The 12,826-nt window shown below is 45.5% G+C and overlaps 1 protein-coding gene across 2 annotated transcripts in view; it reads right to left on the bottom strand.

Annotated features, from left to right (window-relative positions):
* col18a1a (collagen type XVIII alpha 1 chain a) overlaps window positions 1-12,826 on the bottom strand; it is a 75,817-nt gene that overhangs the window by 28,000 nt on the left and 34,991 nt on the right. The window contains exons 1-2 of one of the 2 annotated variants that reach the window (XM_069154829.1): window positions 10,564-11,068; window positions 848-1,386 (exon numbers count right to left, since the gene is read on the bottom strand). In XM_069154829.1, the coding sequence (XP_069010930.1) occupies window positions 848-1,386; window positions 10,564-10,912 (888 nt within the window). In that variant the 5' untranslated portion in view covers window positions 10,913-11,068. Of the gene's footprint in view, window positions 1-847; window positions 1,387-10,563; window positions 11,069-12,826 lie in introns of those variants that run through there. The other variant, XM_069154830.1, reaches the window with a different exon arrangement.

Raw genomic sequence — 12,826 nt, 5'->3', positions numbered from 1 at the left:
AAATGCCCATCGAAACAGTAAATTATTCAAAGTTAGACAGAAAGCACCTCTTCAGTATCTGATTTTCTCAGACATGATTTGAACTGGGATGTATTTTCAAGTAATGAAGCAATGAATAATCTATATTTATTTTTTTTTTATCTGGGACTATAATTGTAATTATTACTAAAGAGTCCAGAAAGTCTCTTTTCCTCACATTCTTTTGGGGATTACGCGGACATAAATCAGCCCATGCTGATTGATTGTAATGTTTCCAAGTATATAAAATCCCCCGAGGAAAGCAGTGTCGTAGATATAGATGCAGTTTTTCTCTCAAAATAATTTTTTTTCAGTGTAAGCGTTGGGGAAAAATAAAACCTGTCCAAAATTTATTTATTAAAATAACTGAGCGCATGGAAGCAGAATGACGCATTATCCCTATACAGTCGGCAGCTGTGGGTGAATTGCTTAAAACCCTTTCACAGCTCAGGTCAGCAGTTTGTTGCTGCCAGCCGCTGAGATTTACACCAGTCAAATGACTGCCTCTAATTACAGCACCAGTGTGAGGTCTTTCCACTTATGTGCAGACTTTTTTTGGGGGGGGGGGGGGATGATGAAGTCGTGGAGGCGTTCATGTTATGGTTTTGGAGTTGGCCAATTTGAGCAATTAGATCACATGAGAGTTATTCTGACAAAATGTTCCACATGACGACTACGGGGAATCAAAACACCGAGCTGCGCTGTGCAAAGCCTCACGCAGCAGGAGTCCTGTCTCATCAAAGTTTTCGTAGGTGCTCGGTGGTAGAAATTAGTCTGATCGACTCGGTGCACAATCACCATGAAAGGTACGGCATAAGTTCACACATACCAGGAACTTCTCCGGATCGGCGCCTCCAGCTTGCCCGACAAACACCCCGGCGCCGTCTTCCAGATCCATCTCATCCGGGGACCTCTCCATGGGCATCACCTGAGGGTCTGAGTCGCAGTTGAGGTAGAACATCACCTTGTCGTCCCTCACGGCGATAGCGAAACGGGTCCAGACGTCCCTCATGGAGGGCACCAGGAACCTGGCCGCCTCGTAGGAGCGCTGCGAGTCGGGCTCCGTGTAGTACAAGATGACGTTCTGGTTGGCGCCCTGCACGGCGGACAGTTTGACGCCCACGTACATGATCTTCTGCGAGGCGTCCGTGATGGAGAAGATGACCCCGCCCCCGTCGGAGGTGGGTTTCAGGTTGAAGATGAGGGAAAAGTCTCGGTGGAAAGGGCTCGGGAAGTGGGCGCGTGCCAGCTGGCCCGTGTTGGCGCTCGGGCCGAAGCGGTAGCCGGGGGTGTCCGATTCGAAGACCAGGGTGATGTCGCTGGGAGGAGGATCCCCGATAAGCTGCAGCAGGGAGACTACAGTGTCTTCTGCAGAGGGAGAGAAGCAACACGTCAGACCGCACTACGCATGAAGAACCGTAGAGGTTAGAAAGGGAGGGCTGCATGGCAGAGTATGTTAGACCAGGAGCTGGTAGGTGGATGTGAATGTTTCTGATGGATGCAGGAACATCTGCTCTGACTTGCACATCAGTATAATGGGTGACATTTAGCCGGGTCTTACCAGACCCTAATTCACTGGTTGAATATACATGGCTTTGGTTTGGCGCCATCGTTTCCGCTCGCACCCTACTGCGTATGGACCTCGGATTCATTTTTGAAACTGTCGGACCACCTTTTAACCATCTGGCGTTGACCACCACATGAGATATGTCGTACGCCAAAACTCAACGGGCTCTAAACAGGACCCTCCCCCCAAATGTGAGCAAAGTTTCCACTAAACTTGAAGCTCTTTTTTGAGAGATGTTGGGAAACCAACTCTGCTCAGGGGACCACAAACAAACAAGTCCTTTTATTACTTCAAGACCAAAATATGGAGCGGGCTGTTAAATGTACCCAAAACATCTGCCAAAAACGGCAAAGCATGGGGGCGTGCGAGACCCCGGCGGAGATTGAAAGGCCCGTATGCCAAGACGAGACCAGCTTCTACTTTCTGAACCGAAGGGAGATCTGAAGGTAAAGTCCAGAAGATGCTGCGCACCGATTTGAGTACTTCACACTTAAATACGAGTATGTATATATGTCAGGTAAAACGTCGTTGTGTGTCCGTCGCATTTACTTATTTAAAAAAAAAAAAAAAGAATTCGCCTTGATTTCGATCTGTTGCCGCAAACCGTGAAACAGATGTCTCCGTGAATGTCCATGCAAGATACCAAAAAAAAAAAAAAAAAAAAGCTAAACTCCTCCGACTCGTGTGACAGTCTTAATGTCACTGCCGGAGGACACCCGGGGACCAACAGCTGGGCCCCCAGCATATCTCTGCACGCTCTTCCATCACCCCGGGAGACTCTGGCGAGGTCACTGCATAATAATTGTGTTTAGGAAATTCAAGGGACAAAAAAAAAAAGAAAAAAAAACAGCCACGTGTTGTCATTCCCATTTCACGGCGGACAGAGATTTTGTTACACGAGCACCAGACTTTGAAACTTTTCGCTTTGATCAAAAACAACGTTTACACGTGTTAAAAGAAGAGAAATGACTGTTTTTGGACAACAGATGACGTTTTTTTTTTTTTTTTTGGTGCTTTGAAGAAATTTTTTGGTTTACCACCTGGTGACTGCTGAGTGAGCTCTATTGTTCAGTTCAAAGGCCTCCCCACCGCCCCGGAGTTGCAGGAGAGCAGCGGGGGGGGGGGGGGGGGGGGGGGGGGGGTCGTCGTCGGCTGGCTTTTGTCGAGAGCTTAAACGCGCGAGGTGTTTCAGCCGAAAACCGCTGTCCCGCTTTCTCCCGTACAGCCGTAACCAAAAGTTTGAAAACGCCGCGTGCTTTCTGCGGACTGAAGACGCTTTCGTTTGAATCGGAGCTAACAGAGAATCCAGTCAAGCTGTAACAGGACGGCAATACAAAAAATAAATACATTCCACTGCGCGCCTCGTCTTTGCGCCAATCAGACAAGACATTTCTAAAGAAGGTTCATCGGAGAGTTACGTTTATTAAATCATATGCGTTTCATTAGGAATATAAATCAAAGGGAAGTCCAAAGACGGACGAAAATGCCATCCAAATCTGAAAAAAAAATTTGGAAAAAGTTGTCATCTTTTTTGGTAGGCACTTTGGTGTTAAATGTACAAGATTATGCTTCTTAAGCCAAATTCAAAATAGCATCTTGATAGGAAATCCAATGTCAAAGGCCATGTGAGAAGAAGACGTCGTTCTGATCAATGGATCAAACCTTGATAAACCTTTCTGAATTCTAAAATGTTGAGAGAAGTGAGACGCGAGCATAAACTACCCATTTCCTACTTGAATTGGAAAAACTTCTCCCTGAAATGCCACAATGGGTCCAAGGTTAAGACAACTTGAGGTAAATCTTCGGTCCTTGACTGCTGCAATGGATGGCAGTTAAACAAAAAAAAAAAAAAAAAAAAACACAGACCAGATGTTTGCTCGGATAAAGTCAGAATGAGAAACCTGGAGGGTCCCTCCAGCGGGCCTGTGCTCACACGTCTGAACCCGGCTCCCTACTTGAGTGCACCGTCTCTACCAAAGGAAGGAGTTGAAAAAGGCACAAAAAAAACCCTTTCGCGGTAATTCAGCAAGGAAACCCATCATGTGGGAGAGGACGGCGTTTGAATTTGTACATCATTCCGCTACAGAATCACTCACTCGAGCCCTTTTTTTTTTTAAAGCAGGAACTCGACATATCCCTGCGTGCGCTGCAACTCTTTTCCGAATGACAACCGCGGTCCAATTCTTTGTTTAACTTGCAAGAAACATGCGATCTGTTTGGCGTAACTTCTCAGCCACTCGTAAAAATGATTTGATTTGTGGTCTAGGAATGCGAGGCGCATCTCTCCGACAGAGCCTGCTTGTCCCTCAGCGTGACGCATTCCTCTGCAGAGCAAAGTGGATATTCAGCCTCTCCTAAAACACGTCCGTCCCCCCCACAAAGTCAAACATCGGATTTTCTTCAGCTTTTGGTCGGACGATTGCGGACGTCCTTTTTGGGACGTGCGGTGCAACCGGAGCTTTAGAAAACCTCTCCTCGGCGAACCATCTCACCTATTAGCCATCGCTCGCACCGACCAGATGCGCAACTTGTCGAGCTAAGAATTTAACCACAAAAAAAAAAAAAAAGGAGGAGGTTTTCATGCAAATCAGACGATAATCTTTCATCTCATAGTAATACAAAATGTATTACGGGTGTAATTGTGCCAGATGCCACTACGGGACTGTAAATAGACAATTTCATGAGCGGATCTAAAGGCGATTCAAAGGTTTGACTCGCTTTAAATCGAAAGAATTCCTTTACTGACGCCGGTTCAATGTGCCTGCAGTGTCAGCGAAGGGCCAGCCAGCCATTCCCTGTCAGGGATCAAAAATTGTTGCGCGCACAAAGGGTTCAAAACATTAGCATTTTAAGTGCAATCTCAATTCAGGCCTTTTGTTCAACACTGACGGCTTCAAGGTCAGTCGGGGGCTTTAGAAAGGAGCCGTTGATGAATGGAGCGGTGCGGGGTTTATGGCGCTGGTTTGTCTCGTCTGGAAGAGCGCTGACTGACCCGGGGAACGCATTCCCGCACGGGGCACCAGACTCTGCGATACTCTGTTGATGAAGCTGTGTGTACATTGCAGGACACGGCTTAGGGAGGTACGTGACCCTGCATGATCCACGGGGAAACACGGGAACATCTGGACGCTCAGAAAACCTCGCGGTTTCACTCGACTTTCACTCCGTCACCATTTAAAACGTCCCTTGGGGCCTGCCGACAAGGGCAACGATCTCTGCCTTCGGCTCTGCGGTCCGACCCCGCGTTTGGAGTTTCAGAGTTCACCACTGAAAACATGGATCAGTAGAGTCCCGTGGAAGGAAAAAAAAAAGAAAGAAGTGCAATCTTAATGCATTTTTACCATGAACTGTGTCTGCGGGGCTCGTCAGGCTATTTATTTAGCGGTGACGCGAATCGTATTTTGTCACATGATACGGTGGCTGTGTTTGCTTTTCTGCCTGTGACGCGTGTTTGATCCTGTGGTTTCGGCGCATCTCCGCTTGCTAACGGGGTTGAAATGGAGTCTTTTGTAATGCTCCCAGTGATAAATCAATGCATGGTGCTCGGTGGAATCAATTCTAATAAAATACTGTAGAAGATGAATGCGTATTACCTTTTAAAGTCTGTTTTTTTTTTATAGCTTCAGAGGACGTAAGCATTGATGCAGACAGGTACACTGTTTCAATGACTTTACTTTGTGCACGCGCATATGGTACCAGGACTACTTTAAAGATGAGGTTTGTAGAAGCGTATGTGTGTCTAATGTGACGTAAAACTAAAAAAATGTAAATGAAAAAAAAGCTTAAATGCCCCTTTTTCTGCAAAGTGTTTGCAGTTTCTTGAACTCAATGCTAAAAAACAACAAAAAACAACCACATCAGAGTCCAGGAAAGAGATTTCATGTTGACTGAAGACTAAGCTGTAATTCTAAAACCACAAAAAAGGAAGATGGGTCAACCACAAGATGTTTCACTTTAATCTACGGAGAACAGTAACAGGATACTGTTTAAGTTCTCCACCTGGAAGTAAAGAATTTTTGAGGCAACCCTCAAAGACCTGCCACATACTGCTACCTTCATAAATACCGTGTCTGTTTTGAACTCTGCTTCTGATGATCACAGTGGAAATGCTTCTAAAATGTGTTCACCGCGCACCCAAACTGCTGAGACAGCATAAAAACACGCCGGGCCGTTATCCAGCTCCAACCATCCCAGCACCTCTGCCCCTGTGTTTTGCAACACGGCCTCATCACGTCTCATTTTGTACTACAAAACCCAGGGGGTGGGGGGGGTCGGGAGGGGGGGGGAGCGGGGGGGAGCAGGGGGGGAGGGCAATGGGTTTCTGGCAGCAGAAGTCGGACCACACTGTGCCCATAATTGGACCCCTCCTGAGAGCCAAGTCAAAATGATTCCCTGGCAAGCAGCGCGGCGAAGGACCGGAGCCAGCTTCGGGCCTTCCTGTCATGAGATACAATATCAATCTCGGCTCAATGGAACCACGGTGCTACAAATCAGTGTCAGACCACCAACCGGCAGCACAAGCCACAAAGCTAAACGTACACAGACGTTCGGGTTAGCAGGGACGCATCCGTCCTCTTTCATAGACCTGCGCAGACATAAATGTGGACAGGATTTCTCTTCATTTCAATTTAACGTCCTAAAGTGACAGAGAATGATGGAGTTTCTTAATGCAGGGGGGTAGTTTCAACCCGTTAAAGTATCCAAAATAAATTGCACTTGACCTTAAAACCCTGATATGAATGACTGCTCATCTTTCAAGGCAGGAGACCGGTAACCATGGAAAAACATCATTAACCGGGCACTAACAATCCTGCCCCGCTGAGGTGAGAGAATCCCATCTGACAGATTTATTTCGAAGTTTCCGTGATGCACACGCCGACATCTCAGTGGTCTTCCCACAAATCAATCGGCTGCACTCTTAAACATGTGAGTGTACAAACCGGCCCCCTTTGCATGGTTTGTTTTTTTTTTTTTTTCCCCCAATGCCGATGGCCTTTTTTTCAAATTCTACCCAAAAATATAGAATCACAAAGATTGCCAGTAGATCATGACACATTCTTGCGTGACAGGTCATAGTTAAATGATGTAGGAGAGGAGTGGTATTAAGGCCCGAAGCAAAAGGAGAGAGTATAAGTGCCCTCCTCCCACACATCGAGCCGACGGAGCGTCAGATAAGTGAAAAAGTCTCAGAGGCTTCCCAGACTTAACCCTGAGGGTCCTGATCCGATGGTCACAGGACTCGTAAGTGGGTGGACAAAGTCACCCGGCTAAGAAAGCACAAAAATAAAGCTTTTTAAAAAACATTGTTTTGAGGCACACATTCACTGAGTCTTGTTAACATTTCTAATAGCCATTTACAGTTTGTGTAACCTTAAAGCAAACCTGTTTGCCTCTTTTAAAAATTGTGACCACAGGTTGCTGCAATATGGCACGAGCAAATGACTAATTTTGGTTAATAAACACCATACGGAGATCACAGACTACTTTTCAAAGTCAACGTATAATTGATTCAAAGTTTATCCTAAGGATTTGGGGGCTAAGAGACCTCGAGGTAACTCAATAGCGGAGCAATTTGTTTAATCAAGTATGTTCGGCCTCTGTAAGTTTCCCATCTCAACCATCACTCTTAATAAGCAGTGTCCACCAGTGCGGTTTAAATGAGCGATACCAGATGGTCTCGACAGCAGCGACTCTCGATCCCTGAAAGATTTAGAGTGACTGATGGCACCCCTGTTCTACCTCGAGGCTGTTTTCACAACATACATGCCTTGGTGGTGAAGCAGCTTATGGAGTACCAATAAAACCGGCCCTCCGGGGGTGTAAAGATTGGCAACGAGATCGGGCTTCTCCACAAACATGCGTGGTGCATATTTAAAAAGGAACAAACGCATGTCTTCTAACTTTTTAGAGCTTTCCCCCGTCACGTACACGTGCAACGGCTGGAAACACCTTTACTCTGAGCTGTGGAGAACAAGTCGAAGAATCCACAGGATGTCCAACGTGAAGCGAGGCAACAAGGGTCGCAAAACTACCACGACACCTTTGTAGCACAAAGACACCGCATTAACTCTAATCCCTACCCTAATCTGTTCGAGCCAGACTCGCCAAACAAATTCGCAGATCAAACGAACACAGATAAGTGCGGGCCCAGATGTGTCACTTAGTCCTGGAACCTGAAACATCTTGTCCACTCACGTCTGTCAGTGGCGCAAGCTGTCGGCAAGATAGTGAAGCTGTAAAAAGACATAATCTTGGACTCCCGGTGATACGAATTGACAGTGCTCGTGCGTGTGCGTGTGTGTGTGTGTGTGTGTGTGTGTGTGTGTGTGTGTGTGTTTAACAGCAAAAAAGGGAACGGGCTTTGAAGAGGAGCGGGCTCACAGGGACATATTTTCTCTCATGAGTATGTTCAAATAAAGAACTGAGAATTCAGGGTTTTGTCACATGACTCCATAGTCTCTTCAGACATGGGGGGTGGGGGGGGGGTGGAGTTGTGTATAACCTTACTGGAATGTGTACAACACTGCAGCTCTAACGATGCTGTTACATGGAGCCAATTAACTGTTCTGGTATTTGGCGCGCTGTAATCTCATCTAAATACATTTTTAAACACAGTAATTACAAGATACCAAAATGTTCATCACCAACTGAACTGCATTATACAACATCAGTCTTCATAATGCGTTCCAGAAAGGACAGAAACAAGTGGCGTCAATGACGATTCATTTCTTCAACTAAAAAAAAAAAAAAAAAAAAAAAAAAAAAAAAAAAAAAAAAAGCACCTGTTAAAATGTGTTCAGAAATACTTCGTCCAGCCCAGTCGTACAGACCGACATCCTCACGAAAATCAAACTGACATCCCACTGCGGCAAGCCTGACTGCTTCCCATGCATGACAACCTAAAGTGTCCGTTCCTGAGCAGACAAATGCGTATCGAGCTGTCAAAAGAGACGTGCCGAAGTAATTCATGCACACATTGCGTACAGAAGGAGGACTTCTGTCGAATGGTGTGTTAATTAGAAACTGTTGGCTCGGCTACATTTTCATACAAATCAACAAGAAAAGAAAATCAAAGAAATAGGATTAAAGAATCATTATTAGATTAGTATTTTATACTTAATAAATAATATGATAAATGGCACTTCAAGCAGAGATTTATTATTTCACAATGTTGTGTTTTCTGACGTTATTACAATCTGCATTTAGTAACTCTGCAATTCAATGATATTCACATTATTCTCTGTACTGCATTTGGTCTTAACACCGCAGATTCAGAACAGGGTATATAGACCGTACAAACCAAAGTACTGAACGTCTCAGCGAAACATTTTCCTTTGAATTATTAACTAACAAAGAAAATGTTGAAGTTGAAGTGTGTGTGTGTGTGTGTGTGTGTGTGTGTGTGTGTGTGTTTTCTTGTGTGTGTGAGCTTCATAGAGTAAGTCACATGCGATACAGAGGACAAGGGAAACACATAGTTAAACACCACAAACTGCTGGCACCATGCTTGTTAGGCTGTGGCCAGGACTTCCTTTTTACAACAGGAATGTTAAACTAATAAATAAGCATGCTTGTCTTTCTTTCAGACTTGAGGACCGACAGGGATAAATGTCTATTAATTGGACGGCTACCGGGTATTGGGCGGAAACACCAGACAAAACTGGGGAGTAGGGATTTTTAAAACTGGTTCAAAATGAATCCCAAAAAAACAGGATTCTTTTTGAGCCAGCGATTACCTTTGTGGTTACTAACTGACAAGCACTGACACCCATCCTCCTCCTCATCCGGTAGAGTGTGGCACTCCACGGGGAGGCGTCCCTCGTCCAGGAGTGTCCAGCAACTGTCCCGCAGGACCTCGCAGAAACTCCGGCAAGGCAACAGGGGTAGCGGGGCGAGAGAGCCACACTTTGGTACCGAGAGAAGGCAGAAAAACCACTCCAAACTACGGTGGCAGTGCGACTTCAACAGCCAAGCCCATTTTCTCAGGAGGGCTTGGACTTCTTCCACACTGCTCTGGTTGAGGTAATTGGGCACCATAAACCTTTCCCCGACCATGAAGGAGCAGAAGGGAAGAGCGGTATCTAACAACAAGCACTGTGGGGATTCAGCAGCCGGGGCTGATTTAGCTCCTTCTTTTGGGTTTTCAGTCGGTGCCTGGCTACCTAAAGCTGTCTGGCTTGATGAGGTCGCTTGGCTCGGTACTTGCTCGTCTACCAAGGGTTGAGTAGCGTCTAAAATGCGACCAGTTTGGCTGGTCACCAGTTCCTGGCTTGGCTCGAACGCATGACCGGGCACTTGAGGTTCGGCAACTGTGGGGTTTAAGGTAGTGTCTGTTGGTGGTTGGGGAATTACAATTTTGGTTGTTTGTGTTTGTGTTGTAGTAAGTGTCTGGCTGGCAAAGAGAGGTTGGCCGGTCTGTAACTCTTGGTTAAGATTAGCAGTAAATTCACTAACTGTGTAACTGTGTTCAGTAGTCTGAACAGAGGCGTCACCTACATTGATGAGTGAATCTTCCGGGTTTTCATAAGAATTCAAGTCATTAGCATTCCAACTCAAGCTGCCGTTTTTGTTTTCTGTGGTGTTGTTGTTGGTTTCAAAAGAAGATTCAAGATTTTGCTCCGATTTTTTGCTACCGAGACTCTGGCCCTCATCAACGATCGAAGCCGTTTCTCGTAACTTCAGCTGATCTGTTTGGGATACTACACTGCCTCCACTGTCTAACCCCTCGTGATCAGTGGGCATTACTTCTCCTTGTTGGTTTTCCCCAGAAAACTCCTGAGGTTCAAATTGAGATCCCCAACTAGTTTCAGCTCCAGATGCAAATCCTGATCCATACCCGAATCCAGAGCCAGACCAACCACCGGGCCCAGTGTCTGATGCCGGTTCGGACCCATGCCCAGATCTTAATACATTTCCTGTAAAGCTTAAATGATCAGATTCTCCAGAACCCATACCCTTTAGTGAAGATGAGGCATTACCAGGTTTACTTTTGCGTGCCAAAATCCCAGAAGTGGCCTTTTCTGACGCACGTTCGCTCTCTGGTTGTGTTGTCGGTAAAAGAGCGGTCAGCTGAGGAGCCTCGGTAGTCTCGTCCCAAGTCTGCAAAACCCTCAGGATGCCATGTCCTTCGTCAATGATCTCCGCTCCAACCGTTGCGCTGCTCTCTGAAGGCGGTTCTCCACTGAACACTGGACTGCCGGACCCCTCGTGGTCCACTGTGGGGGCCAAAGTTGTAGTACCGGTCCAGGACCAGAACCAGGCATCAGAGCAGACCACCCACTGGGCCAGCAGAAACAAAACTCCAAACTGGGTCCTCATCGTAGCCATAAAGTCTTCACCACGTCCACCCGCTTTGATCAGGATCCCCCGGCGTGAACTATGACATGTCCATACAGCCACTCCACTCCACACACACACACTCTCTCTCCTCCAGCTCTGTCTCCACACACACACACACACACACACACACACAAACACACACACACACACACACTCTCCACGAGTTAAGCGGAGAGGAGAAGTGAAGAGGAGCGCTCCATTCAGGAGAGTTGACGGGGGGAAGAGCAGGAGGAGGTGTGCTCCGTTATTGGCTGGCCCTGGCAATATTTATTCCCCTAACTCCTCCTTCCTCCTCCTCCTCCCTTTGTCACAGCAGTGAAAAGCGATCTCTCATGCTGACTGATACCTTGGAATTACAGCAGCCCAGCTTTTTCAGTATAATACTGATGCTTTCAGTGTTTTACAGAGAAGGGGCAATTTGTTCCACTCGACTTGGTCTCTTTGTTAAAACATGATAATAAGAAAACTGTGGATACAGGCTTTAAAAACAAAAAAAACTCCAGTGTGGTCGTATGATTTTTACTTTTCAGCAAAGAGAATTTAATTACATGTCGTGTTGAAAGTTTGAAATATAGGGAGGGGCGGTGAGGTCCCATTAATAGATTAAATAAGTCCCTTTCCTTTGCAATAATGCAACAAATTATTGAACAAAAGTTGTCATTGTTATGTGTTGACATGTTTAAACATGATCAAACATCACCACTTTATTGAGGTAATTATATTATTACATAGGATAATAGGAAACTATGCATCTGCACAACTGAAGAAATTCAATCTACTGAAGACTGAATTTGTCTTTCAGATCATTTTCGATCAAACGACAGTTTCATTTCTTTTTGCAAATTCGTCAACTTAATTTCTTCCACGGACGCACCAATAAAACCCTTTTGTCCCTGTGGGAATTGCCCCCGCTCGACATGGTGCCGTTTATTGTTCGATCCGGTTTAGATGGCTGTTGTCAGTCCTCTGTGGTTACACACACTAATCCAGGCCTCACTGTCTTGTCCAGACTGGTTTCTCACACAAACCTCTGGGATCGGTTGACAGAGACCCTCGACGAGTGCTAATGTGAGCTTAGTGATGAAAGGAGCAGGAAGTTTGTGGAAGTGTCTTTCTCGTAACGCTGCGGTTTTCAAAATAAAAGATGGGTGTTTTTTTGTTTTTTTTCCTCAGCTGTTGATAGAAAGGAACTCTGTAATGAAGCTTCCAGACGCTTATATGCGCAGATGCAGAAATGTTTTGACACGAGCTTGACAACTTTATTATGTAACCCTCTTTGGTGACCCGGTCTCTGATGATCCAAGTGACCTCTGTCTGCAAGACTATGTATGTCTGGCCTTTAAGAAGAAGGCAGTGGTGGGGGAGGGGAAGGGGAAGGGGGGCGGGAGGGCCTGCTTGGCCTAAAAAAAAAAAAAGTTTGTTGTTTTCTCATTCACATCGCTGAAAATATTTAGTCTATGAATTAAAATGAAACTTTTTTTCTTTGTTTTTTTAATGTGGATGCAATATAACCCGTCAGCGCAACATACCTGGAGTCAATGTCAAATATTTCACATGATGAATTACCTTTTTAAAGTGATTCAACGTTTTATTTCTTGCAGTGTGCCATATCTAAGCCCTTATCCACATTTTATGATGCACACAGCTAATAAAAAAATGCAGGAGTTGATTTGTGTTAGCTGTGACCTCTTAAAGGAAAATAATATAGTTCAGCTCACTTCATCACGGGGCCAAGCTACTGCTGCACTTTCCGTCCTGATGAAAATGTTTAATGAAAGGAAAATATTGTGTTTAGTCATATGAAAAGCAGTTTCCTTTTGGGCGAACATGACGAAGGAACTTGTGATTGTGTTTTGCTGTCTGACTTGTTCCTTCAAGCAACGAAATGGGAAAAAAAAGTGG

Source organism: Embiotoca jacksoni, unplaced genomic scaffold, assembly GCF_022577435.1.
Source record: "Embiotoca jacksoni isolate LCO1_2020_lvr unplaced genomic scaffold, fEmbJac1.0.p SCAF_2, whole genome shotgun sequence".
Classification (NCBI taxonomy): Eukaryota; Metazoa; Chordata; class Actinopteri; family Embiotocidae; genus Embiotoca; species Embiotoca jacksoni.
Note: the sequence above shows the minus strand (reverse complement) of the source record. Positions and strands in the feature narration are given on the sequence as shown.